The 27,284-nt window shown below is 36.6% G+C and overlaps 1 protein-coding gene across 1 annotated transcript; it reads left to right on the top strand.

The window, feature by feature from the left end:
• Positions 1–11,997: 11,997 nt before the first annotated feature.
• Positions 11,998–16,162, top strand: LOC104589794 (receptor-like kinase TMK4). The gene is made up of 2 exons (XM_010248230.2): positions 11,998–14,484; positions 15,246–16,162. The coding sequence occupies exons 1-2, from the start codon at positions 12,222–12,224 to the stop codon at positions 15,767–15,769; spliced, it is 2,787 nt and encodes a 928-aa protein (XP_010246532.1). The 5' UTR covers positions 11,998–12,221; the 3' UTR covers positions 15,770–16,162.
• Positions 16,163–27,284: the final 11,122 nt, after the last annotated feature.

Raw genomic sequence — 27,284 nt, 5'->3', positions numbered from 1 at the left:
ACGTATCTATGGTCTCGGATTTTGGATTTGATTTGAAATGAGGATTAGGATCAAAATGACTCCGATCAGACGATCGGAATTGGTTCCGGTTTGGGTCTTAGGATGATGGGGTAAACGGTGTCGGACTTAGGCGATCTTGGTGTCATTGGATTCGGATTTTTGGGCTCTACGTACCTATGGTCTCAGATTTTGGATTTGATGTGAAATGAGGATTAGGATCAAAATGACTTCGATCTAACGATTAGAATCGGTTCCAGCTTCGGGTCTTAGGATGAAGGGGTAAACGGTGTTGGATTTGAGTGATCTTGGTGTTGTTAAATTTGGAATTTTAGGCTCTACGTACCTATGGTCTTGGATTCTTGAGGCCCCAACTTTTATAAAATTCTAAAAATACCCCCAAGTCAACCGCGAGGTTAGCTAAAGCATGCTTGAAGCTCATAGTGCTGCAGAAAGACTAAAGAGTACAAAAATGGGGTGTCTACAAGGCTAATTAGATTAATTAATTGTGGGCGGATTTGATATTAGATCTACTTCTAGATTAGCAAGAGGATAACATATGTCTTATCCACTTAAGAGTTCTGATCCAAATAAAGATTTGGATCAAAAATACATTTCCTGATAGGATTAGGAAGCTGATCCAGAGAAGTTATAAATAGAGGGAGAAATCCTTTTGTTAAACACTTTTTGCAAATCCCATATCTTCTCTCCATTCTTGTAACCCTACCCAGTTCAATCTCCATTCTTGGACTGATTAAGAAAGGTTCTTGATTCTGATTCTTGCCAGAAGAATCAAATATGAAGTTGTGCTCACATCCCCTGCGTGATCCTTGTTGAAGGATTGCAATTCTTGTTAAAGAATTACTTTGCTAATCCTACCTCATCGTAAGCTGTGTTATCTTTAGTGGAGGTGGGATTTGATGACCTTTTTGGGCATGAATACCTATGTTGGGAGCAACTTGTGTGGATTTCGTATCAGGTATAATCCTCCCTTAATCTTGGTTTTAGGTCTAGTCCGGTTTGTTTCAAGAACGAACCTTGAAAAATGCAATGTTTCTAAATCAAGGAATAGGATTCCTAGAAGGGAGAAAGAAAATTTTTGAAATTTCGCCTAGCCACCCTCCATGGTTTGGCCATCCATATGATGGATATCCCTTCCCTTAAGTGGTATCAGAGCCAAGTTCAAGTCTTAAACCAAATTTAGACCAGATCTGAACCTACGCAAATGGGCAGAAAATGTTCTACCCGATTTGCGCATGTTTACAATTTTTTGAGAAATCGGTTCTCAGTTTTGGGTGTGTGATCTGAAATTTAATTCTTTATTTATCTACAATAGTTTTAGAATTGTTCTATTATCGTTTCTTGAATTCTTAGGCTATTTGTATGATGGAAATCAAAATCTTGATTGGCACCAAGATCTGCGCACCCTATTATTTTTATTCTATTCAATTCAATTTGTAAATAATTTCTTTTTTATTTTTAGACAAAATGTATAGGATTTATTATGATGTAATTAATAGAAAATTAGGTTTTTCTATTTTTTTAACGTTGGAAAGGGTGCTGGTTCGCGCAAAGGAGAAGAAGAAATTTTGTAGATACAAGATCTAAGATCTACAATCTGCGATTTGCAAAAATTGTTTTTGCTATCTACGATTAATCTTTTTGCAGGTTTGCATGTTGTCCAAGATCATCACACTTATAGCGTCTGATTTTATTTTCTTGCTGATCTTGATTGTCTTTTTCAGCTGTAATTAATTTCAGATCACTTTCTTGAATTAAATCTTGAATTGGACACCAAACCCTAGGCCAAACTTGACCTAGTTTGGTCCAACTACTCATGGTTCGATGGGGTTAGTTCCCTAACCCAAATTCGGTTATGGGCCAAGGGTTTGATGGCCCATTACAAGATGTAATTCAGACCATCCCTGTGAAACCCAGTTTTGATAAGTTAAAGTACAATTAGCCCACTTTCAACACTACAGCTACATGGGCCGAACTGCCTTTTGTGGTTTAGCCCATATACCTTGATAATATTATGGGCCTCAATGGGTTGATGATGTCTTAACTTTAATTAATTTGGGTTTTACAGTTTATATGATTGATTAGATGAATTTTCATGCATGTGGATGTATGTGATGTGTGATGTGTGATGTGCTTCGTACATGGGCCATAAGCACTTAGCCCATGTTTAATCGTTAGTGGCTCTCTGCGCACACCATGGTTGAACGCACATCATTTCCATGGTGCCCCAAAGATCATTGGATGATCTCTCTTCTCAATGGGCCCCAGACCATCTTCCTCCCCAAGAGGAACTGTGCAGAACCCTAGCTGTTTTGGGCCCATTTGAATCTAACTTTAAGAAAGTCAGTGGGAACCACTTTGGTTTGACGTAAATCAGATCTAGGGACATAACAACTTGTTCTCTCCAGCTATATATAAGTGCATGTAATAGGGAAATTCATATTATGAATTCTCTAAAGACCTTTCATCATTAGCATGAAGATGGGTTGTGTTAGTAATGAGGAGATGCACCATAAAATTGGGCTATTCATTTGTTAATCCAATCCATTTGATTGCTTCATAAGATGATAGGGGCGTCATAGACCGATGTGGGAGGGGCATATCCTAAAATGGAAGACTCTTTCATAGTACCTTAGGGTCCACGAATATGCCGGGTCTGCACTTACTGGACAGAAAGGTTTAACTTATCATGAATTACAACATGAATAAACTAAAGGTTAGCCTTCAGGAACTTAGCAATATGTTGTAGAGGGCTGAAGAACTGATTAACAAGGACAAGCCGATTGCCATGCTTGTTAAAAGTGGCAAATCGGGCAAGAAAAAGAGGAAGGCAAAGAAGAAGCCTCAAAAGAAGGTTAACAAACCTAAAAAGCAGAAGGACAAGACATCAGATGCATGTCATTTCTATAAGTAGATCAGCCACTGGAAGAGGAATTATCCTCAGTATCTGAAGACTAAGAAGCAAGGTAATTTTGAATCCTTTGTCATAGAAACCAATATGTTGGTTACTTCTGCGTCCTGGTATATTGACTTCGAGGCTTCTACTCATGCATGTAACACATTGCAGAAGTTCAAGACAAGCAAAAGGTTGAGTGATGGAGAAGTAACACTTTACTTGGGGATTTCTGCAATGGTTACAGCTACAACTATAGGAACTATAGATTTGTATTTCAGAGAAGGAATCATTACTCTTAAAGATTGTCTTTATGTACTTAATTTGAGAAGAATTTTGATTTCTATTTCAAAATTGTGTATGAATGGTTATTCTATTTTATTTAGTAATATGATTACTATTAAACGAAATAACAAATTCCTCACTTACGAAGAACTTGAGAATGGTATCTATGTTCTTCATCATTCTCTTGTAACAAACTTAACCGAAACTACGTCAGATATAATCTCCAAGAAAAGAACACATGATATAGTTAATCCCACGTGCCTGTGGCATTACCGACTTGTTCAGATTAACATAAATCATATCACTAGGTTGGTAAAGGATGGTCCTTTGGATTTTTTAACTATAGAGGATTTTCCAACCTGTGAACATTGCCTTCAAGGTAAAATGATGAAACAGCCATTTACAGTTAAGCCTGAAAGATCTACAAGTAGGCTTGACCTTATACATACTGATGTATGTGGTCCCATGAATGTTACGACACGTAACCAACACGTTTATTTTATAACATTCACTGATGATTTCTTACGGTATGGTTACGTGTACCTAATGAGACACAAATCTGAATCATTTGAAAAGTTCAAGGAGTTTAGACAAGAGGTTGAGAAATGGTTGGGGAGACAGATTAAGGCCCTTCGATCAAATCGAGGAGGCGAATATCTCTTTGACGAATTCATGGACTACTTAAAGGACAATGGGATTGTATCACAACTAGCTCCTCCTGCTACAGCATAATTAAATAGTGTATCAGAGAGGAGAAATCGGACTCTATTTGATATGGTTTGTTCACTTCTTGTCCACTCAGAATAACCTGTATCCTTTTGGGGTTATGCATTAGAGAAACCAAGTGTAAGACTCTATATGAGCTATGGACTGGTAAGAAACCAAGTGTAAGACACTTGAAGATTTGGGGTTGTCTGGCACATGTTAAAAGAACAAGTTCTAACAAACTAGAATTCAAGACTAGTCATTGCCTATTTGTAGGTTACCCCAAAAGCTTTGTAGGTTATTTATTCTATGACTCAAAGGAGAAAAAGATGTTTTACAGTCAAAATGCCTATTTCTTGGAAGAAGACTACATTATGGACAATCATCGACAGGAAATAGTTCTTGATGAGGAGAGTCTAGGGATAGTGGGAGATTTCCCACAAGCTCTAGATAGTAACCAACCTAGAAGGTCCACCTGGGAATTTAGGCCTCTAGTTCTTTACGGCTATGACCAAGAAAGTTACTTGATGAAAGCCATGAATAGTGAGGAAAATCCCATAACTTATAGGGAAGCTATGTTGGACATAGATCCCTTAAAGTGGGTAGATGCCATGAAAGCCAAAATGAACTCGATGGAAACCAACAAGGTTTGGACTCTTGTAGACCCACCCCCTGGGGTGAAGGCAATTGGTTTCAAATGGATCTACAAGAGGAAGAAGGCCTGTAATGGGAAGATTGAGACCTATGAAGATCGTCTTGTTGTGAAATGGTACACTTAGAAAGAGGGAATCAACTATGATGAAACATTTTCATCAGTGGCCATGCTCAAGTCCATTAGGATCCTACTAGCTATAGCAACACACTATGATTATGATTTGGCAAATGGATGTCAAAACCGCACTCCTGAACAAATATCTTACTAAACATATCTACATGCAGCAACCGCAAAGATTCATTGCTATAGGTCAGGAACACATGGTGTGTAAACTTAACCGATCCATATATGGACTTAAGCAAGCTTCTAGGAGATGAAACATCCGGTCTAACACTACTGTCAAACAGTTAAACTTTGAGTAGAATCCGGATGAGCCCTGTGTTTATAGGAAGATAGTGGGAGATAAGGTTACGTTCTTGGTTCTTTATGTAGATGACATTCTACTCATTGGGAATTATGTAGGAATGTTAACTATGGTGAAAGTGTGGCTTTCACAGCAATTCTCCATGAAAGATCTTGGAGAAGCCTCCTACATCCTGGGACTTTGACTCTATAGAAATAGATCAAAGAGGATAATAGGGTTATCCCAGTCTACTTACATTGACAAAATTGTTAAGAGATATAGCATGGAGAACTCCAAGAAAGGAAATGTTCCTTTCAGGCACGAAGTCACTCTTTCCAAGGGTATGTCTCCCAAGACTCCCTAGGAGATTGAGGGCATGAGAGAGGTTCCCCATGCATCAGCTGTAGGGAGCATCATGTATACCATGTTGTGCACTCGGCCAAACATTGCTCAGGCAGTGAGTGTGGTAAGTAGATACCAGTCAAACCCAATATAGGAGCATTGGACAACTGTGAAAAACATACTCAAATACTTTCAAAGGACAAAAGAGTTTTGTTTGGTATTTGATGGTAGTTCATTACAGATCCTAGGGTATACTGATGCCAACTTCCAGTCAGACCCAGATGATAGAAAGTCTACATCTGGTTACATTTTCACGATGGGATCCTGTGTAGTTAGCTAGAAAAGTAGCAATAAGGGGTCTACTACAGATTCCACAACTGAGGCCGAGTACATTGCTGCAAGTGACGCTGCCAAGGAAGTCGTTTGGATAAAAAAGTTCATTCAAGAATTAGGATTTGTTCCATCCGGCACATCACCCATTCCACTATTGTATGACAACATTGGAGCCATTACTTAGGCTAAGGAGCCACAAGCCCATTCGAAGTCGAAGCACATCGAGAGGAAGTATCACGTATTGTGGGAGATTGTTAATAGAGGGGACGTCCAGATTCAAAAGGTAGCATCAACGGAGAATATGGCAGACCCATTGACTAAGCCACTCACACAAAAAGTGTTTAAGAAACACGTAGAAAGTATGAGACTCTGGCTTATACCCGATTGGACCTAAGTGCAAGTGGGAGTTGTTAGCTCCAATCAGATTGATGTACATTTTGACATTTATTGTAAATGAATAAAGTACATAATTGATTCATGTTATCTATGGTGTGTTTCTGTGTAATACCCTTAAACTGGACACTTATGAGACTCATATTAGTTTAGAATCTTCATAGCCGTTGGATTGACCTAGGGAGGTTTATCCTACCAAGGTTAACACTAATGTGTTGCCAAGTCAGTTGGGTTGGCTTGTCTCAGCTACTAGGGTGAGACCTAAAGCATATGTAGTGTGGGTTTGTTTGAAACCCTGAACCGGACCACTTTCCAGTTATGCTCTAGAACTTGGAGACAGATGGGCAAAACTGGAAAGTTACACTTCGCCCCAAGACTCAACTATGGTATTGCACTAGGTGTTGGATTGGGCTATCTTTGATATGTCAATCAGTGAGATCCTTAGCGGGGCTCAAAACCTAGGTATGTTGGAGCAGTCTGAGAATTCACCTGAGTGGGTGATCATAGTGACAAAATCAGCCCCTTTGTCGGACAAAGTAAATGATCAGGGAATGCACTCTCTCTAATGAAAACCTAAATTGTCGGCAGTTGATTTCAAACTTGTTGAGATTTGTTTTGCTAAATATATTTATATAGAGATATACATATATATTATGGTTTTACAAAATGTTTGCAAAAGGTTTTAATTCCTGGGATCCTTGTGAGCAGAGAGTGCAATACTGTACCTTGCAGCCGAGGGAGAGGTCCTCTCTTGTCGAGCAATGTTTGATCATTATGGGCTAAGAGATTAAGTGTAAGACCACTTAGGGCTTCTACCTGATGGGCTAATCTCACTTAAGTCCATAGTCCTTGGGCCTTTATAAGGTGGTTGGACCCAATGACCATTTAGTGTAAATGTTGGACTTGTTAAGAGCCCATATTAATGGGTTCAGGGGTTCACTATCTTCAGCATTGAATTCGGCTAGGCCTTGTAATAGAGGCTAGACTGAACCCATATGGCTTTTGTGGAGATCAATGTTAGGGTCACACGCCATACAAAAATTGTCGGTAGTTGATTTCAAACTTCTTGTGATTTGTTTTGCTAAATATATTTATATAGAGATATACATATATATTATGGTTTTACAAAATGTTTGCAAAAGGTTTTAATTCTTGGGATCCTTGTGAGCAGAGAGTGCAATACTGTACCTTGCAGCCGAGGGAGAGGTCCTCTCTTGTCGAGCAGTGTTTGATCATTATGGGCTAAGAGATTAAGTGTAAGACCATTTAGGGCTTCTACTTGATGGGCTAATCTCACTTAAGTCCATAGTCCTTGGGCCTTTATAAGGTGGTTGGACCCAATGACCATTTAGTGTAAATGTTGGACTTGTTAAGAGCCCATATTAATGGGTTCAGGAGTTCACTATCTTCAGCATTGAATTCAGCTAGGCCTTGTAATAGAGGCTAGACTGAACCCATATGACTTTTGTGGAGATCAATGTTAGGGTCACACGCCATACAAAGAGAAACAAGCTAGCCAGCAAATTAAAGGGGAAGTGAGCTTGATGACTTAATGGGCCTAAAGCCCAATTTGAACTGGGCTAATTAGATTAATTAATTATGGGCGAATTTGAGATCAGATCTTCTTCTAGATCAACGAGAGGATAAGATATGTCTTATCCACTTAAGAATTCTGATACATAAAGGTTTGGATCAAAGAACCCTTTCGTGATAGGATTAGGAAGTTGATCCAGAGAAGTTATAAAAGAAAATTTTTGAAATTTCGCCCAGCCACCCTGCATGGTTTGGCCATCCATATGATGGATATCCCTTCCCTTCAGCTACAACTAGCTATAGCGACAAGAGAGAGGCTTGAAGTGCAGTTTGGGAAATCCGAGCTCACTACCCTTCGTCACACTCTGTGTTTGCCGCCAGGTTGAAGACAATGAAAACCTCCCTTTAGTACAATCCCTCTTTCTCTCTCTAATCGTCTCTTCTCTCGCCTGAACTGAGAGACCCTAGCCTCTACCTGAGAGTCTCTCTACTCTCATCACAATCTTTCAAAGGGAAACCACCAGAGCCCTCCCCTTCTTATGCTCTCTCTCTCTCTCTCTCTCTCTTTCTCTCAGACTTTCTCAGTTCTCTCTCTCTCTTAATTCTCAGTTCGGCATCTCCACAGAAAGGAAAGCACCGAGAGCCTCTCCCTTTCTAACTTCCCCCTTCGACCCCGTTCTCCTCTGCCCCCTCCTTGGGATGGGTGCATGGTGCCTATGAGAGAGGGAGGTTTCAAAAAAAATCTTGAAGGTACATGGGTCTATTAGGTTAACTCGACAATTAGGGTTTGAAAGTGTGCATTTAGGGTTATATTTGGGTAAGGGGTATTTTAGGTAATTTGGAAGGAGTGATTTGGGAATTTGATGAGTGAAGGGCAATTTGGTAATTTGGGAGTTTGGAAAAAAGGGAATATTTTGGTAATTTGGTTAGAGGGTAATTTTTGGTAATTTAGTCAAGGGGTATTTTGGGTAATATGGTCAAGGGCATTTTGGTGATTTGGGAAGGAGGGGTAATTTGGGAATTTGGTTAGGGGTATTTTGGTAATTTAGAATAAGGGTAATTTTGGTGATTTGGTCAAGGGGTATTTTGGGAATTTGGTCAAGGGGGTATTTTAGGAATTTGGTGCGACGATAATTCTTGTAATCTGGTTAAGGGGTATTTTGGCAATTTTGGAGGGAGGGGTATTTTAGGAATTAGGATAGGGGTAATTTGCAAGGTTCAAAATATCGCAACGTATTGGCCAATATGTAGAACATATATAAATCATTCATTCTGTTTCTTTTTGTACAGAACGAAAAGTATTGTTATTCGTTAATCCATATTTAATACCGAATCTCTCATTAATGTAGTTTATTTAAGTCTAATTTCTCTTTCATTAATTAGTCAATTACTCCAAGACAAGTTTAAATTTAAATTTGAATTTTAGAGCCTAATTAAAATTCTCTCATTAATTCCTTTAATTAATGATCCCCTATCATTAATTTCGTATTCAAACCTTGTTTACTTAATTGTAAGTTTTAACAACCACAAGTTTGCAATGAGCCACACATATTTGTTTGCTATGATTATATGTATTTTTAATTTTAAGTAAATTTTCACCTTTCTTAAAGAGTGACAAGTTTTTATTAATAAATGCTATAATTAATTATTAAAATTTATATGCTAATAAATATTAAGATTAATTATATTGGTTTTTGAAAATTGACATTCTCATTTTAGTTTTTTCTTTTTTGTTTTTTTTTTACATTTTAATTATTCCATCATTTTTTCAACGGTTACTAATTGTGCTCCGATATGTCACATATTTATCTTAAAAAATATGGTAATTTGGGAATTGATCTTAAAAAATATGGCGGTGATTCCATCATTTTTTCAACGGTTACTATAGTTAGTAATATGTTTTTTTTACCATATTTTTACCATCATTTTTTCAACGGTTACTAATTTTAAGAGACGTATCGGAAAGATAATTTTATTTGAAATTTTTACCATATTTATCTTTCCGATACACCTTGCATTTTCGATACTTTGAACCTTGGTAATTTGGGAATTGATCCAAGAGATAATTCGGGTAACCTGGTCAAGGGTATTTTGGGAATTTGGGTAAGGGGATTTTCGTAACTTTTGGAAGAGGGGGTATTTTTGGGAACTTAGGGTATGAGGTGGGGTTTGGAATGGTTTAATTGATGTTCGAAGGTGAATTGGGGGTTCAGATAAAGGGTTGAACAAAAATCAGGTGCTGACAGTATAAATGTACACGTTTGAATACAAAGTGAGAGCTATTACAAGAAATTCAGATTGTACCTTCACCTTGGACACAGATAATTCTATCTTGCTAGGTTTAAAAATAAAATTTACAAGGTTTTCTACTGTACATATTTGTATTTGTACTATTCCAACTAAACCTTGTATTTGCACCATAGGCTCAGTTTGGAAAGAGTACAAAGACAAATATGTATAGTGTAAATACATAAAAAATAATATAAAATATAAGGTTTTGCATTCTACATATTTGCATTTATATTCCTTCCAAACTGAACTAAGGAGTGCAAATACATATACAGTGCAAATATATGCAAAATAATATAAAATACATAATTTTGCAATTTACATATTTACATTTATACTCCTCCCAAACTGAGCCATAAGGAAAGATGGTATACAAGATTTTGCATCATACGTATTTGTATTTGGCACTACTAGCAAAGACCGTCTGGCTAAAACTTCGCAGGCACGAAGCGTGGTACGGCGAGCCGAGGGACCATAGCGGAGGAAGGAAAGGGAGCCCGGACGGTGGAAGAGACATGGGAGGCCGGGTCATTTGACGGAAATGGAAGGCTTTTACCGAGCGGCTCATGAATTCTTGGAAAAAGAGGGAGCGCCCTAACCTTAATAGGGGCGTGCTAGCAACAAGCAGTACTCTTCCCAAACTGAGCCTTTAAGATCAGATCCTCTGATTTTGACCAGAATAAACAGAAAAATGCAGATTTAACTCATCCTATATTCGGAATTGTAAGTAAATGCTACATTGCTTATCATTTACATAACTTTATTTAATGGAGAAACATGTTAATAAGCATACATGTCTATGTATTAAGATTGGGCTGGTCCAAGATCCATCTTGTAGCCCAAACTGAGTTTAGGCCCAGATTTTAACCCGTCCCATCCTATCATCCCATGCCCAGCGAATCTGTGGATAGGATGGGCCCAAGACATGGTTAATTGGGCCTACTCAGATCAAGTTGAAGTCGTAACTTTATTCCCTGTTGGGTCAGGGTCTTATCAATATATAGAATCTTAGGCAACCTCTATGATACAGGAAAAGTATCATACCTGAAAAACAGGTATCCATATCAATTGAGCCAGTTGACACCGTCACCATCGCAGCTATTGGGTTCACGGGTGGGCAAATCCGCAAAGGGCTCACTATGATAATGAAAAAAATATGATATCGAAGAATGTCTGACCAATCAACTGAAATCATAAAGGTAGTAGCCAATCAGGTGTTATTTATCAAAATTCAAGATAGATTTTGATTGATAAAAACTCTTCCTATACCATGTCTTTCATTATTTTCCCATCTACATATGGTTGATTGGTTGTCAGTCTTTTAGGTATCATACCTTTTGGGTACTATAGCCAGAACAATTTCCTTTGATTTATGGTGATGATTGACATAGAACATTCCAAGGAGACGAACAAATTCCGGAAGTTAGTTGGTCAATGCTGTGAGTGAGACTGAGCAAACAGAAAACCTCACAGGGACAGGGTCATGGTTTTAATAATCAGATGGTTAGACCGTTCAAACCGTCAAGAAAACCGGCACCCAGAAATGTCACCAAATTATTATGATTGGTTCAACCATCCGGTCCGGTCTGAATCTGAACAATACTGGTTCCGGGCCTGCTGAGCCCAAATAGCCCTACCTTTTGTCTCCTGGCCCACGAAGCTCTGTTGCCAGTTGCCAAGCTCCCGCCCAATTGGGCCCAAGTGGGCCACCCAGACAAAGATGCAACATGGGCCCCAAATCCCTGATATCTTGATGTATGTTGTTGCTGGACTGAATGGATTCTCATTCTCCTTCAATATACCTAACCTAGTAACCTACCGCTAGATGCTGACAATAAGAGCCAACTAAGATCAATGGTTGATACAGCTCCCAAATGGGTGGAATACAATAACACACTTTACTCGACCAATAAAATGAGTCATTAACCCTGATCTCTTCTCAATTAACACCAAACACTTCCTTAATCACTCCCAAACGGAACACGGGTGAAGTGGAACCCACTCCCGTCGACCTCAGCGTATCAAAATATTTATATCAAGTCCTTATCTCTTATGAATTACACTAATCACTTCCTTAATTACCCAACCTTTCCTTAATCATTTACAATTAACACTTCTACAAATGAAAAGGAAAGAGATCGCTTCCTTGCTATCAAAACAAATGAAAACTTCCATCCGGTGGTCTTCCATTACAGCTGAAACAAACCACGCGTTTCTCTAACGAGTAGTGTCAGAAGAGAAGACCCGTCCCCATCGTGCCCCCTCACAAAGACAACCGAGTTCTCAAATCCGGCAGAAACAGCTAACCTACTCTTCCTTCTTCACCTTCTTCTCTCCCTCTCCCCCCCCTCTCTCTCTCTCATCTTGCCGCAATGGGGGAACGGAAAAAACCCATTTCTGGTCGGTCGATTCTTCTCTTGTGGGTCTTCAATTTTTTCTCTCTCGCCGTCGCCGATGATGCTGCCATCATGAACAAGCTCGCCGCTTCTCTTTCTCCGACCCCATCAGATTGGTCAGGTAACGACCCCTGCAAATGGACGGGGGTTAACTGCGACGCCAACGAGCGAATCACCGCCATCAGCCTTGCCTCCAAGTCGCTCACAGGTACTCTTCCTTCAGATCTCAATCAACTCACCCAGCTCAAAATCCTAGCTCTCCAAAACAACCACATCTCGGGCCCCTTGCCTTCTCTCGCCAATCTCACAAATCTGCAAGAAGTTTATCTTGATTCTAACAACTTCACCTCTGTTCCGGACTCGTTCCTCACTGGGCTCGATAACTTACAGATACTTAGCATCAGCGAGAACTCAAACCTTGCACCATGGTCTATACCCTTAGATCTGGGGAAATCTGCGAGTTTAGTTACGCTTTACGCTAGCAAATCCAATGTAATGGGCACGATACCGGACATTTTTGGTTCGCTTCCGAATCTGCAGTCTGTCAGGCTTTCTTATAATAACCTGACGGGGTCTCTGCCGCCTTCTCTCAACGGTTCTGATGTCCAGAACCTCTGGCTCAACAATCAGGCAGATGGGTTATCTGGAACCATTGATGTGCTTGGAACAATGGCTCAGCTCTCCCAGGTTTGGCTACATGCGAACAAGTTTTCCGGTCCGATCCCAGATCTTTCTAAGTGCACTTCTCTCTTTGATCTTCAGCTCCGAGACAATCAGTTCACTGGGACCATTCCTGAAACATTGATGTCACTTCCCAACTTGCTAAATGTGACATTACAGAATAACAAGTTGCAGGGTCCATACCCACAGTTCAAATCCAATGTCAATGTTGTTGTTGGTACTACCAATAATTTCTGTAATCAAAAGCCCGGCCCTTGTGATCCTCAGGTGACAGCATTGCTTGCTCTGGCTGGCGGCTTTGGGTACCCCGTCAGTCTGTCGGATGCTTGGGACGGTAATGATGCATGTCAAGGTTGGAGCTTTGTCACTTGCCAGGGTAAAAATGTCTCTGTAATTAACCTTGGGAAGCAGCATTTATCAGGGACGATCTCATCCGCCATTGCGAACCTTACTTCATTGAGGAACCTGTACCTGAATGACAATAATCTCACCGGTCCAATACCGAGTGCATTAACAGGATTGACTCAGCTCCAGACTCTTGATGTTACAAACAACAACCTTACAGGAAAAATACCAGATTTCCCACAATCTGTGACACTGAAAACATCGGGTAATCCCTTGCTTGGAATCGATTCATCCTCGGGAAGTGGAAGTGGAGGAAATTCGGGCTCCTCATCAGGTGCTAATTCACCCGGTGGAAGTCCATCTGATAGCCCAAAGACAAATTCTGTCTCGCCCGGTATGATTGCTGGTACAGTTATTGCAGTTGTGATTTTCTTATGTGTTGTGTTCTTTGTCTTCTACAAATGTTGTACCAAGAAAAAACATCAGAAATTTAGCCGGGTTCAAGGCCCTTCTTCAAATGGGAAGGAGGTTGTGAAAAATGGCGTGATTGGTATGAATGGGTTTGGAGTGGCTAGCGAACTTCACAGCCAGAGTAGCGGAGATACTAGTGAAATCCAATTCTTTGAAGGTGGTAATGTTGTCATTCCAATACAGGTCCTTCGACAGGTTACAAATAATTTCAGTGAAGAAAACATATTGGGAAGAGGAGGATTTGGAGTTGTTTATAAGGGAATACTCCATGATGGTACGCAGATTGCTGTTAAGCGGATGGAGTCTACTGTAATGGGTACAAAGGGGATGAATGAGTTTAAGGCGGAAATTGGAGTTCTTACAAAAGTAAGGCATAGACATTTGGTTGCCCTTCTAGGTTTCTGTATCAATGGCAATGAAAGGCTTTTGGTATATGAGTACATGCCTCAGGGGACATTGGGCCAGCATTTGTTTGAATGGAACGAGCATGGGTATCTTCCTCTCACATGGAAACAAAGGGTCACAATAGCACTAGATGTGGCCAGAGGGGTGGAGTACCTCCACAGCTTGGCACAACAAAGTTTCATCCACAGGGATTTAAAGCCTTCAAATATTCTTCTTGGGGATAGCATGAGGGCTAAGGTTGCTGATTTTGGTTTGGTAAAGAATGCCCCTGATGGGAAGTATTCTGTTGAGACGCGGTTGGCAGGGACATTTGGATATCTTGCACCTGAGTATGCAGGTAAGGCTCATATTTTCTATGTATCTGCCTTTTTAATTGGTCAATTAACATTATCTGCTTTGCATTTTGTATTAACCATTCTCCTCTGATATTTCATCCTTAGGAGAGAACTTAGAAGTAATCCTGGACATGGCATAGATTAATTTCTTCAATGGCTTTTCTTTGATGCAGACTAACCCAAGTGCTGCGAGTTTGTATACCATGTCTGACATTTTCAGTTTTAATAGAATTTACAAGTTATCTTTGCTTCCTAAAGTTCAGGCCATAACACCTTGCATATATGCTTGGATGGAATTGTCCTAATTTTTTCTGCAACAAGTAGAATCATAGTTTCTTCAACTTGATTTGATTTAATAAGTAGACTTTCAATGCTTTTCCTCTCAAAAGACTCGTCAACATGTTCTTTTGGAAATCCATTATTTTTAGACTATTTATTTCTATATGTTGCAATACTGTTCAGTTTATTTGACCCAAATTGCCCTTTTCATTTCTCTGTGATGAAACACTTTCTTCCAAATTTGTTCATAGTGGTAATTTTACTATACTGTCATCCTTGCAATGAAATTTCTGACATCTCAAATTCTCAGTCAGTTCCCAATCATTTTTGTTTTTATATTCTTATGGTTCAGGTGTATGATATAATTATGGCTGGTGATTTTCTCTCTTTTTCTTTTTCTTGGCTCCTGAGTTTTCAACAGTCCATGTAATAATATTATTTAGCAATTCCTTACATTGAACACTTGTTATTTGTTTCCATGCAGCTACTGGAAGGGTGACAACTAAAGTTGATGTTTATGCATTTGGTGTGGTCTTGATGGAGCTAATTACTGGTAGAAGAGCACTTGATGAAACTGTGCCAGAGGAGAGATCTCATCTGGTCACATGGTTTCGTAGGGTTCTGATCAACAAGGATAACATCAGGAAAGCTATTGACACCACCCTTGATCCTGACGAGGAGACCTTTGTTAACATCTGCAAGGTGGCTGAGCTTGCAGGTCATTGCACAGCTCGTGAGCCTGTTCAGAGGCCAGACATGGGCCATGCAGTTAACGTCTTGGGTCCTCTTGTAGAGCAGTGGAAACCTTCTTCCCAAGAAGAAGAAGAAAGTTATGGCATTGACCTTCATATGACTTTACCTCAAGCTCTACAGAGATGGCAATCTGATGAAGGCACATCAACAATGGCTGACTTTAGCCAAACGATAAACTTAAGTAACAGTCAAGCCAGCATACCTACAAAACCTACAGGATTTGCAGACACATTCAAGTCAACAGATTGCCGATGAACATAGGTAAAAACAAAATTCTGAAGAGATGAGAAAAAGACAGGTTTCCATGCTATTAGGCCAGTGAAGAACACGCATCTCTCTTGTTGAGGTTTTTTATCAGTTGACATTGATATTCCTTCTTGTTAGTTCTTCTGATTTTTATTTTGTTAATTACTTGGACATAAGAGTTATCTGTTTCCCTGGTTTGGATTCTTTTGTGTAAATTTAACAGATTGTATTGATGGTACTGAAAGAGCTGGGGGAGAGTGTTTGGTGGTATTAGTGGTGGATAGGTTGGAGTTACAAGTAAGAGAAGAAAGTTTTGTACCATATTCATTTTTACTGGTCACCTGACCATTTGGATCATAAATTAGTGTTGCCCAGGAGTATTTATTTGTTCTGTTTCTAAAACGATGTGGTTGGTAGGCTGATATTTATTGCCTTTGATATGTTTTAATGATTTTGCAGGCTGTGTAAAATTACACACCATATTCTCTTTGCCAGAAAGATGTATATGCAGATGGAGTAGAAAAAAACAATAATATTTTGAAACTTTTCATCAGGATAGGGTGGACATAAGCTGGCAGAGAGGAAATTTTGTGTTCCTTTCCTATCTAATATTGAATATTTAGATATATGTCCTGGTGGGGTTGAAGCTGTAAGTTTTCACATGGCAAGAAGAGCAATTAAAGGCGCCTGTTAAGGTGAAGGTGGTGGAAAAAAGAGCTTTATTTTAATTTGGACCAGTAGTGATGCTCATGTGGTACTTATTAGTCCTTTTGGTGGTCTCTAAATGCATGAATTGATGGTTTGGATTCTCAGGGAAGAACTGTTGAACATTGACAGGATATTTAGAATAATACCTTCCTCGGGATGATTTTAGAAGGTTCTGGAGTCAAACATATTAATATAAAATATAATATGATATGATAAGTTAGTCAATAATTACATGTTTAGATTTAATTTATATGTATTCAGTAGCATTAAAAAGCATTCTGTGAGTTTGGATTGATAATAGGTTATAACATATGGTGCGTGGAAGTATGGCCCATTTGTGTTAACTGCATTATCAAAGATGGGCGTGTGCTACACGTCTTTGTCAACTCCAATTATCTACTTATCTCTTCTCTAGTTGTCTTTTCTTTTTTGGGCCCATTTCAAAGTATTAATTGTGGAAAAATATGAAAGGGAAACCATGGAAAAGGTTTTGGGGACAAGGTTTTCACTTTAAATGTTTTTTACTTTAAACGTTTCCTCTTTTTATTGTTTGGTTGGATTATACTTTAAATATTTTTTATTCTTTATTTTAAATTAATACCCATTAAAATGTGATACATCATCATTTGGTTTTGGTTTCAAGAAACATTGGGGTGTTAGAAAATAGAAAATAAGAATGACATTTTCCCAGATGTTTTATGTACAAAAATCAAAATGTTTTAATTTTTTACCGTTTATTTAATAAATAGTGAAATTAAACAGTTGTTTCATTATGCTTTATATACAATAAACACCAATACTTATATAACGCTGATGTGACAGCCTTTTTTTCATAGTTAAAAATTAATTGATTAATAGAATAATCAACTAATTCATGTGTTTTTGCAACTGGCACAAACAAGCGTTCAAACCCATCTTGAATCCAAGACGAACCGACTTGGTTTAACACGGTCACGAAACAACAATTCAGGCCAAGTCAGGGATATAACATGTAGATGAATGGCTGACAATTGTGACCACCTACGCTGATGTGGCAAACCGATCGAAAATTCTAGAACAATCTCCGAAGAGAAAATATATAAAGGCAACCGGGGGGGGCTTTTCTAGGGGGACTCTCGAGTCTCGACCACTCTTCACTCTATCTTTTTCCCATAAACTCCGCTCTCTCTCTCCACTGATATCCAGCTTCTCGTTAGACTTTTCAAGATTCGAACATGGAACACCCCCGAACACGGAGCACCGCCATTCCATGGCTCCAAATCTTGTCCCCAAAACCCGTAATTAGTGGATTCTACGAAAAATCAGCTGGGAAAAAAGTAACAATTTTGTTGCTTTTAGGCCCGAATTGACTAAAGCTATACTAGTTGGGATCCGTGGGACCCGTAAAATGAACGAATCTTGTTACAAATATTAAGGATTTTATTTTTGAGTTATGTTTAGGTGTTCTGGTTACAATCCACATTGAAATCGTAGTGAGAGTGGCTAATCTCGTATAAGATGTTAATGGGTTAAATTAAATGTAAATTCGACTTTGACGCACCCTACATGATCAAGTTAAGGTTGGGGTTGGGTTGGATTTGAGTGGAAGCATGAAAGGGATGGGTTAGAGTTGAGTCAAACCCATGCCAACCCGTCCAACCCTATAGGGTTCAATCTGATACTAACCTAACCTATGCTGTAGTCTTTCAATCGTATATTCTGTGACACATTTTGTAAACTCAAGAGCCGTTAATTTAAATTAGAAATTGGTTTATGGATTATTGGGTTGACATCTTATTCCCCTATGTTTTAATTTTATTATTAATGGACGATTTTTGAAAGAAAATGAAGTCGAAAAAGCCCTACGACATTCTTAATTAGGTGTGGTCATGGGCCAGGTTAATTTATAGGCCCACTATAAAGCATTACTTATGTAATTATATTAAATAGTATTTAGATTAATAAAACTTAGTTTTAAAATTAATAAATTTATAATAGCAAAATTAATTTTATAAGATTATTATTTTATATTAATTTATTTATAACATTAGTAATTTCATTAGACTTTCAATTAAAAATTATTATTATTATTATTAAATTTGAATTAATTTTTATAATTTTTAAATATGACTTAAAAGGATTAAACTTAGGGATTATAATTGATAAGGGCAACTTTTGGGTCTTATTATCAATAAAAATAATTTTTTTAATATAATTTCTAGAATAGGGTAACGTTTTAAAAAGAAAATATCAAAAAAAGGGTAGAACCACTATTCATCTCCTTCCTCCTTCAGACTATCAAATAAATTTCCACCTGGATGGTTCCATATGGCGGAACTCTTGTTACGAGCCAAAACACCGTTAGAAGAACTAAGATCGATGATAGGCACAGTTCCACAAGTCTCTGTAGCCTTTACGTCATCTTCACAGAGAATGGAAATAATCTCGATTTGGTGAGTAGCCAGGGACTCGAGTTGGCATCTCCACTCGTGTTGATTCACGTACAGTCTAGGGTTGGATAAAACAATTGAGATAAAGTGGAACATGATTTCTAGAGTTTGCAATGTTGGTTTGAGAATGGACTCATTCTTCTAGCCAGGGAACTCATTAGACGTCCAGAGTTTGCTAAGCTTTGGAAGGTGGACGAATTGTTCATAAGCCAAACAGGCAGATGAGGGAGCGGGGGACAAATCGCTGATGGCAAACCGAAGAGGAGACAGTAGCGAAACACGATTTATTGGTATGATGTTTCATGTGCTTTTCTAATTGTTTCAGAAGAAGAACTCATAGCAGCTTTGCTCCAAACTCAGATGCAGAGAAGAAGAAGAAGAAGAAGAAGAAAGAAGAGGAAGGAGGAGGAGGAGGAGGAAAGAGAAAGATAGAGACCGGAGGTGGGGAGTTTGTTCGGTAGTTTGAAGGAGTAAGAATATAAACTGTGTTTCTACCATTTTTTGATATTTTTTTTAAATTACCCTATTCTAGAAATTATGTTAAAAAGATTATTTTTATTGATAATAAGACCCAAAAGTTCCCTTATCAGCTATAATTCCTTAAAATTATAACTTTTATAGTTTTATTAGTAATAATAATTAATAATTATTATTTTAACAGGTAGGAAAAGCCTGAATTAGATAAGGGAAAAACGATAGGCCATCTGAATTGGCCATCTTTATTTTAATATATACTAATAGATAAAGCATGAACATAATTTCAGGCGGAATAATGAGAAATGGTGGTGGCAAAACAAAGATGCAACTGGGCATAAAAAGATGAAGACATTTCTTTTATGGGTTTTGAACAAGGTCGTCTTGAGTCTTGACTGCTTACCATAGAGATTGAATTCAAATGGGGATGGGAGTATGCAAAATTTGACTTTTTTGTATTTCTGAGTTTATGGACTATTCAACTCAACCCAACTCAGCCTTAATCCCTAACTATTTGGGAATAGTTATACCAATCCTAAACCACATGTTTTTGGTCAGATTACAACTTATAAGTCTTTTAATCATTTTTTACCACTTGGGATTATGTTTTCTTTGCTTTACGCCTACCCTTCTAGTCGTACCAGTTAAATCCTTTTTCACCAGCAGCATGGTCGTCATTGATCGTCTATGTTTTCATACCTTTTAAGTCTTTCCAAATAAATCTCTTCTAAGCTATTAACTTGCACATGAGAGAGTTTCAAAGAGGAGACCTTTTATTTTGTTCTAAACCTCTTATCCTTTACTTTTTCTTTTTCTTTTCTGTTTTTCTAATCCCACATTGCTGAAGAATGCTCTAAGATACCTAATAGCTTTCTGTTGGACACAAGTTTAGGCAATGACTTGGGCTCTACTTGATTGTAATGCAAACCTTTGTCAGTTTGTAACCATGATTTACATTCTTGCCTAATGTAAAATTTACACTTTGTATCTCATTTGCATTTATTAGCAATGCAAATTTTGTATCAAAAAATTGTCATTACTTTCTCTCTTTGGTAAAACTTATTAACAAAATAAGCAAATGTTTTTTAGAGATATGATTTATCAAATGCTTATTCTTGAGTAATAAAAATGTTTTGGTTGAATACAATCACGGAATTGAATTCCTTTGCCATTTACATAGAATTAAAGTGATTACTCTCTGTTTAAACTTATAAAATCGGCCAAAGCTTGGTGGAGACTGGAGAGGTTAAAGATATCCTTTTGAATTCCAAGCCATAAAATAATGGATTTGGGAAATTGTAGAAAATAAGGGCAGACAGTAAGACCCAAATTAAAGATATCCTTTTGTATTGATCAACCATAAATCAAATGGTCGGCAAGATCAATCAGGTTTCTTGGTTTTCGTACTATTCAATTGATAAGTTTGCTATATGTAGAGTGAGTTAGTTGGTGTGAGATTCTTATTGGTTTAATTGTCTAAGTAGGGATCTAATTGTTTCTAATTCTAAAAGATAAACAATTTAGACCATTTATTTTCTTAGGTTTCTCTAAGGTCATTTCTTTAACTATTCATAAAGAGACCTGTTGATCGATAAGAACCCTTAAATTGCTTTGATATTTAAAAGATTAAGTATCACTTGTAAAATTCTCATCATTTAGATAGTTTGGTTGTGGTGGCTTTCTTTCACGGTTTTTAAATGCATTCAAATGATGCTTGTTTGTAAAAATAATATAAGTAATTAATAGCGGTGGCAATTGGGTGGGTTGTGCTTAATTTAAATTGAGTTTCAATCGGCCAGCCCTTCTAACCTGCAAATTCATTAATGACCCAATTATATAAAATTGAATAGATTGAGTTCAATCCAAATCTGCCTTAACCCAATTCAATCCGTCCAAATCCATTAATTTTATATTTATGTACTTAAGACTGTTTGGAACTGATGTAGAATGTCATTGATGTAAAATATTTATGTCAGTTCGATTTTGTCAGCGTTTGGAAGAAGTGTGTAATCATTATCGATGTAAAACTTCAATCCAGTTCAATTTTGCATACGTTTGAATGGAGTGGATTTTTACGTCGTAAACCAATGTTCATTAAAGCAGAGTTTTACATCGATAATCAATGTAATTATCGATGTAAAACTCCACTTTTATCAGCACAATTTTTGAAATCCAAACGATTTCTTTATTAATGGTTCGATGTAAAACATCATCGATGCCACTCAATTCAAACATAAAAGTTGTTCACCAAGATTGTAACAAATATAATCAAGTAGTTTAATTATTTCAAAGTCTCCACTACAAAAGGAACATAAAAATATCCCCATAATAATCACACAGTACCAAGATATGGTTCTCATTTATAAGAGCTGAAATAGGAATCTAACTGCACATATTTTATAAACTAATGCATAGATATGTAACAATCAGTTTAATAAATCATTCATCACTAGAGATAAAAAAGAAGTGATTAAGTTTTTGAAAATATGTAGAAGATAAAAAAGAATCGATGATATGCAACGATCAAGTTTTCTCTTCCAATCCGAGCACAACTAATCTGTCTGTCTGTCTGTGAGAATGTTGTAATTGCATGTACAACAAGAGGATGGAGACGAGTTCTAAAGGAGGTGGGAGGTGGGAGGAACATAATTGTCAAGCATAACATGGGTGGTTTAATTGTCTTAGCTGGTCAAGCTGGTCAGACGTCAGAGAGGAGATTTTATATGATATATTGAAGAGATTCCGTGTGCGTTGAACCTAATTTGGCTTGTACCAGAAGTCACTCACACACACAGAGGGGCCCTTTATTTGTAAGCAATGAGTTGTTAACAACACTACCACCCTATCATTATGTTTTAGTGGGTCATCCTTTTTTGTTGAATACATCTTTTGATCCAGCTCAGCTCAGCATCTTTTCTGTACAAGCTCTTGCTTTTTCATTTTTTGTTTCTTTACTCACCTCTACCCGACTCTACCTGAGCTGGTTGAGAGGAGGTTCTCTCTCTCTCTCTGAATATTGCTTTCAGTCAACGACAATAATAAGATGAAGTGATGATACTCAAGCTTATTATAAATCACTAATACAAATAAGAGATTGAGGACTAACGTAACATTTAGACCCAGACGAAAGGTTAATAACACAATTTTATCAATGACATCTTAGTTGTGTTGTTTAAGGAATTTGACTATATAAGCTATTAACAATTAGATTTGTCAATGAGTCAGGTTTAGGCCGGGTCAAGGTAATCCAATCACAAAACGCACAGACCTCTTGACCCAGCCCCAAGCACTATTATTAATTGGGTTTTAAACTTGACAAGCTGTTTTGTAATTTAGTATATGTTTGGTATCCATGCTGCAGATGTGTGTGAGTTAAAAGTGAAAAAATGGTGTCTTTTTTTTGTGTGTGAGTTAAAAGTTTTCAGCACTGTTTCCCATTATCTAGTGCCACATCACTGCCACCTCACATCCCTGTTGTCAGGAACGAGCTACAGCTCCAAAAAATGTCAAATTTGGCATTGCTCCAAGCCATGCCTTCCTGATTTCTAAGGCGTGACTTAAAACACCATTTTTTATAGAAAAGCGGTTTTAAACAAACGCCCATTTCCTGGAACACGTTTTTTTTTTTGATGTGGCACTAATGTGATGCCGTTTTTTGGAACAACAGCAACAATGCCAAACAGACACTAAGAATAAACCTGCCAACTCTGTTGCTCACAATTCTCAATGTATTCCCTATCAAAAATGATAATTTTGTTCTAACCCATGAAAAACATGTGTTGAACGTTTTAGGTATTTTTGATCAGGCCAGAACACATAAAACCAATCATCGTCATCGTCATCTATCCCTTATTCCGGTGGGGTTAATAAGAGTTTGGCTAGCGCTAGCCACCAATCTTACATAACGCTCATCCTTTATCCAGCTTGGGACCAGTGGTGTAACAGAAGTTCACACAGGTGGAATTGATTGTAGGAATCCTAACCCTATTTATATATTTATATTATTATAAAAATACAAATAGAGTCTTGAGTTTCTAGAATTTCTTGATTAAAATATTTCTTTTTTTTTTGAATGGGGTTTCTTTTTGTTGTGAGGGAAAAAAATGTAATTTAAATACTATTATTAAGTTTATTCAATTTCATTTTATTAAGTTCAACATTAAAGTATTAATCAAGGTTTTTAAAATTGAACTGGACAAGAAACCAGTCAGGGGTCAGGTTCTTAGGTCGAACGGTCCGACCGTTCGAAGCAAACAGACGACCCCGTGCGACCCATTCTGACAAAAAATAAAAATAATAAAAATGGCCAAAACCGTTAGACGATTTGAATGGTTTGACCGCCCGACCCAGCGGTTTGCTGACCAAATCAACGATTTTTGGTGAAATAACAGTTCTTGGTTAAAACGGAACCAATCACCTGACCGGTTCCCAATTTTTCCGGTCTGACCATCTGGTTCGGTTTTGAAAACCATGGTATTAACTCCCATTCTCTTTCATTGAATTATATATTTAAAGCATTTTTGCTTTTTTATTACTAAACTCCAATAATTAAATTAATATATAATAATTTTAATAGTATAAAAAACTTATATCTTTAAAATCAAGCCAGAAACAAAACTATATTTTTGTCTAGGTGATGCATGCTAAGAAGTTCAGCCATTTTGGGTTAAATGGGCCAACCCATGATGCCATAATTAAACAATATAATATATAATAAAAATTTGTAGAAAGTTTTGAGCACATCTATGATAATTAAAAAATATTTTTACTAATTGTGGAAATGAAATATAAAATTTAAAACAAACTAGAAATGAAACCATTTTTCCAATTCTCTCTCATTAAGTCCCATATATAAATCTCATTAAAGCCTGTGTTCAAGGTATATTTATTTTTCATCATTAATTTCTTCTAATTAAATCTACAACATTAATTTTAATAGTATAAAAATCAATGTTTTGAAAAGTAACCTAATAAAAAATTTTTTCCTCTGCAGTGGTGGGTAAGAAATTCAATCATTTGGGTGAAATGGGTTAACCAATGGTGCCATAATTAAATAATAGATAAACTATTAAAATACAAAAAGTAAAAAAGAATTGGGTATATCTCAAATATTTTATACTCATCATACTAAATGAAAATAAGTATGATGTGTAAAATATATTTTTTATTAATGATAAAATGAAATGCATAATATGAAATCAACTTAGAAATGAAATGATGTCATAGTCAAATAATAAAATTTTTAAAAATAAAAAATACAAAGAATCACATAAATACAATAAAAAATTATAGAAAAATTTGCACATATCTTATATTATATATTTGTAAAAAATAAAAAAGGGTTATGTCTATAATATTGTATTTTTCATAATTTAAATACAAATAAGTATTATACATAAAAATTAATTTCATTAAGAAGGGAAATGGAATACAAAATTTAAAATCAATCTAGAAATAAAGTAATTTTCCTCTTTGGGTAATGGGTGTTAATGGTTTCATTCAAATGGATCAATGTGATAATTGAACAATAAAATTCTTAAAACAAGAAACATAATCACAAAAATACAAAAAAGAAAAATCTGGACATATCTCTAATATTATATATTAATTATATCAAACTAAATTAAGTGTGATTAACAAGAATTGTTTTTATTAATGATATAAGTGAAATATATAATTTAAAACTATCTAAAAATGGTATTTAATTTCCATCTAGATGGTAGGTGAGCAATTCAGTTAAAGAAAATAGGTGAATCTATAATGTCATAATTCAAGTAATAAAAATTTAAATAGTAAATAAAAAACGTTATAATAAATAAAAAAAATGTAGAAAATGTGGGTACATTTCTATTAGTGTATAATGTCATATTAAAATGTAAGTGTAATAAATAATATTTTTTTTTATCAATGAAAAATTGGGAGCAAAGAGAATTAATGATTAACCAATGAACCAACATTTTTTTTTGAGGAAAACCCCGTAGACATTATTCCATTCAATTTTCTTAGCAAATGTTAATACAATCATAAATAATAGAAATTCATGCATTTGCATGAGACCCATAAACTTAATAACCAAGTGAAATGGTTCAATTTGCTACAATAATAACATAGTGGTTAAGTCATTGTATTTTTTTATGCAAGTAGCTTGGTGGTAAATTAACTAGTCTAACCAATTGATTTAAGCATAAGATAAAAAACACTAATTAAAAATCAATATGTGATTCATAAATTAAACAATAACAATTTTGTAAAATTTATAAAAAAGTCATGTCTTTAATATTATATATTCATCATATCACACATATTTGATATATTGTTATTAAAGATGAAAATGGTTAAAAATACAAAAAATTAATACCTTACCCATATCCCATTGACATGGTCAAATAGGTTAGCACTTCAACCAATATGACCATTTGGTTGTTAATGAAGGCAAATTTTTTTCATGGTTGGATTGAAAAACTCTTAAATTTGTATGGGTGATAGGTCAACAATTCGATTATTTGTTTCAACCACAAGTTAAAATCATTGATATAAAATACAAAAAATAAGATTTGAAGCTAAGTCTTTAAGCTAAAAACAACAAATCCACTAATATAGCATGCTTTGATTACTTGTCTTTGTTGCCATAGGATTTATTATCAACACAAGTGTGTGAACTTGGCTATGTGCCAATTGAAGGGATGGGACATCCATCATATGGATGGCCGAACCATGTAGGGTGATTGGGTGAAATTTCAAAAATTTCTTTCTCCCATCTAGGAATCCTATTCCCTGATTTAGAAAAACTGCATTTTTCAAGGTTCGTTCTTGAAACAAACTGGACCAAATCTGAAACCAAGATTAGGAAGAGGAATACCTAATACGGAATCCACACAAAAAGCTCCTCCTAATGTAGGTGTTCACGCTCAAAGAGAGTCCCAAATCTTCCCTTCACTGAAAATGACACAGTTTAGGGTGAGGCATGATCAGCAAGTGGTTTTTTAGCAAGAACCTCAGATTCTTCAACAAGAATCGAACAAGGTAGTGAGCACAGCTTCAAAATTGTTTTTTCCGCCAAGAAACAATATCAATATCAAATCTTGATCACTCCAAGAGGTGGAGATCGAACAGGGTAGGGCGGCAAGAGCAGAGAGAGAACTGGAAGCAAAAAGCAGTCAAACTGTAGATGTGTTTTTCAGTTCGCCCTCCTCTTTATATATAACCCTTAAAGAGTCAATCTCCTAATCTGATTAGGAGTTTCTTGATCCAAATCTTTATTTGGATCTAAACTCTTTAAGTGATAAGGCTTATCCCTTATCTTATCTGTAGATGAGGATCAGCTTCTCCTAATCCAATTAGAAGTTTCCTAATCAAATCTTTATTTGGATTTGGACTCCTTAAGTGGATAAAAGTTATCATCTTATCCTAATATGCTTATCCATACCCAAATTCGCCCCCTATTTAATTAATCCAATTAGCCCATCAGGTTTATTATCCCTAAATGGTCTTGCACTTAACCTCTTAGCCCATAATGATCAAACACTACCTGACAAAATAGGACCTCTCCCTTGGCTACAAGGTACAGTGTTGCACTCTCTACTCACATGGATCCTAGGAATTCAAACCTTTTTGCAAACATTTTGTGAAACTGTAATATATGTGTATATCTCTATATAAATATATTTTGCAAAAACAAATTTCAACAAGTTTGAAATCAACTGCTAGCAGTTTAGGTTTCTATCAGAGAGAATGCATTCCCTGATCATTCACTTTGTCCGACAAATGGGATGATCATGTCACTATGATCATCCACTCAGGTGAATTCTCGAAGTGTCCCAACATACCTAGGTTTTGACCCCCTCTAAGGATCTCACTGATTGACATATCAAAGACAACCCAATCTGACACTTAGTGCAGTACCATAATCGAGT

The sequence above is a fragment of the Nelumbo nucifera genome, chromosome 3 (genome assembly GCF_055504915.1).
Source record: "Nelumbo nucifera cultivar China Antique chromosome 3, China Antique-T2T, whole genome shotgun sequence".
Lineage (NCBI taxonomy): Eukaryota > Viridiplantae > Streptophyta > Magnoliopsida > Proteales > Nelumbonaceae > Nelumbo > Nelumbo nucifera.
The sequence above is the reverse complement of the archived record's forward strand: the minus strand, read 5'-3'. Positions and strand labels throughout refer to the sequence as shown.

What these genes read in the sequence shown, in the direction of transcription:
- LOC104589794 (XM_010248230.2), top strand. Translation starts at nt 12,222, where the DNA reads ATGGGGGAACGGAAAAAACCCATTTCTGGTCGGTCGATTCTTCTCTTG. An exon ending in TCTTGCACCTGAGTATGCAG is followed by an intron (nt 14,485 to 15,245) that starts GTAAGGCTCATA and finishes GTTTCCATGCAG; the next exon opens with CTACTGGAAGGGTGACAACT.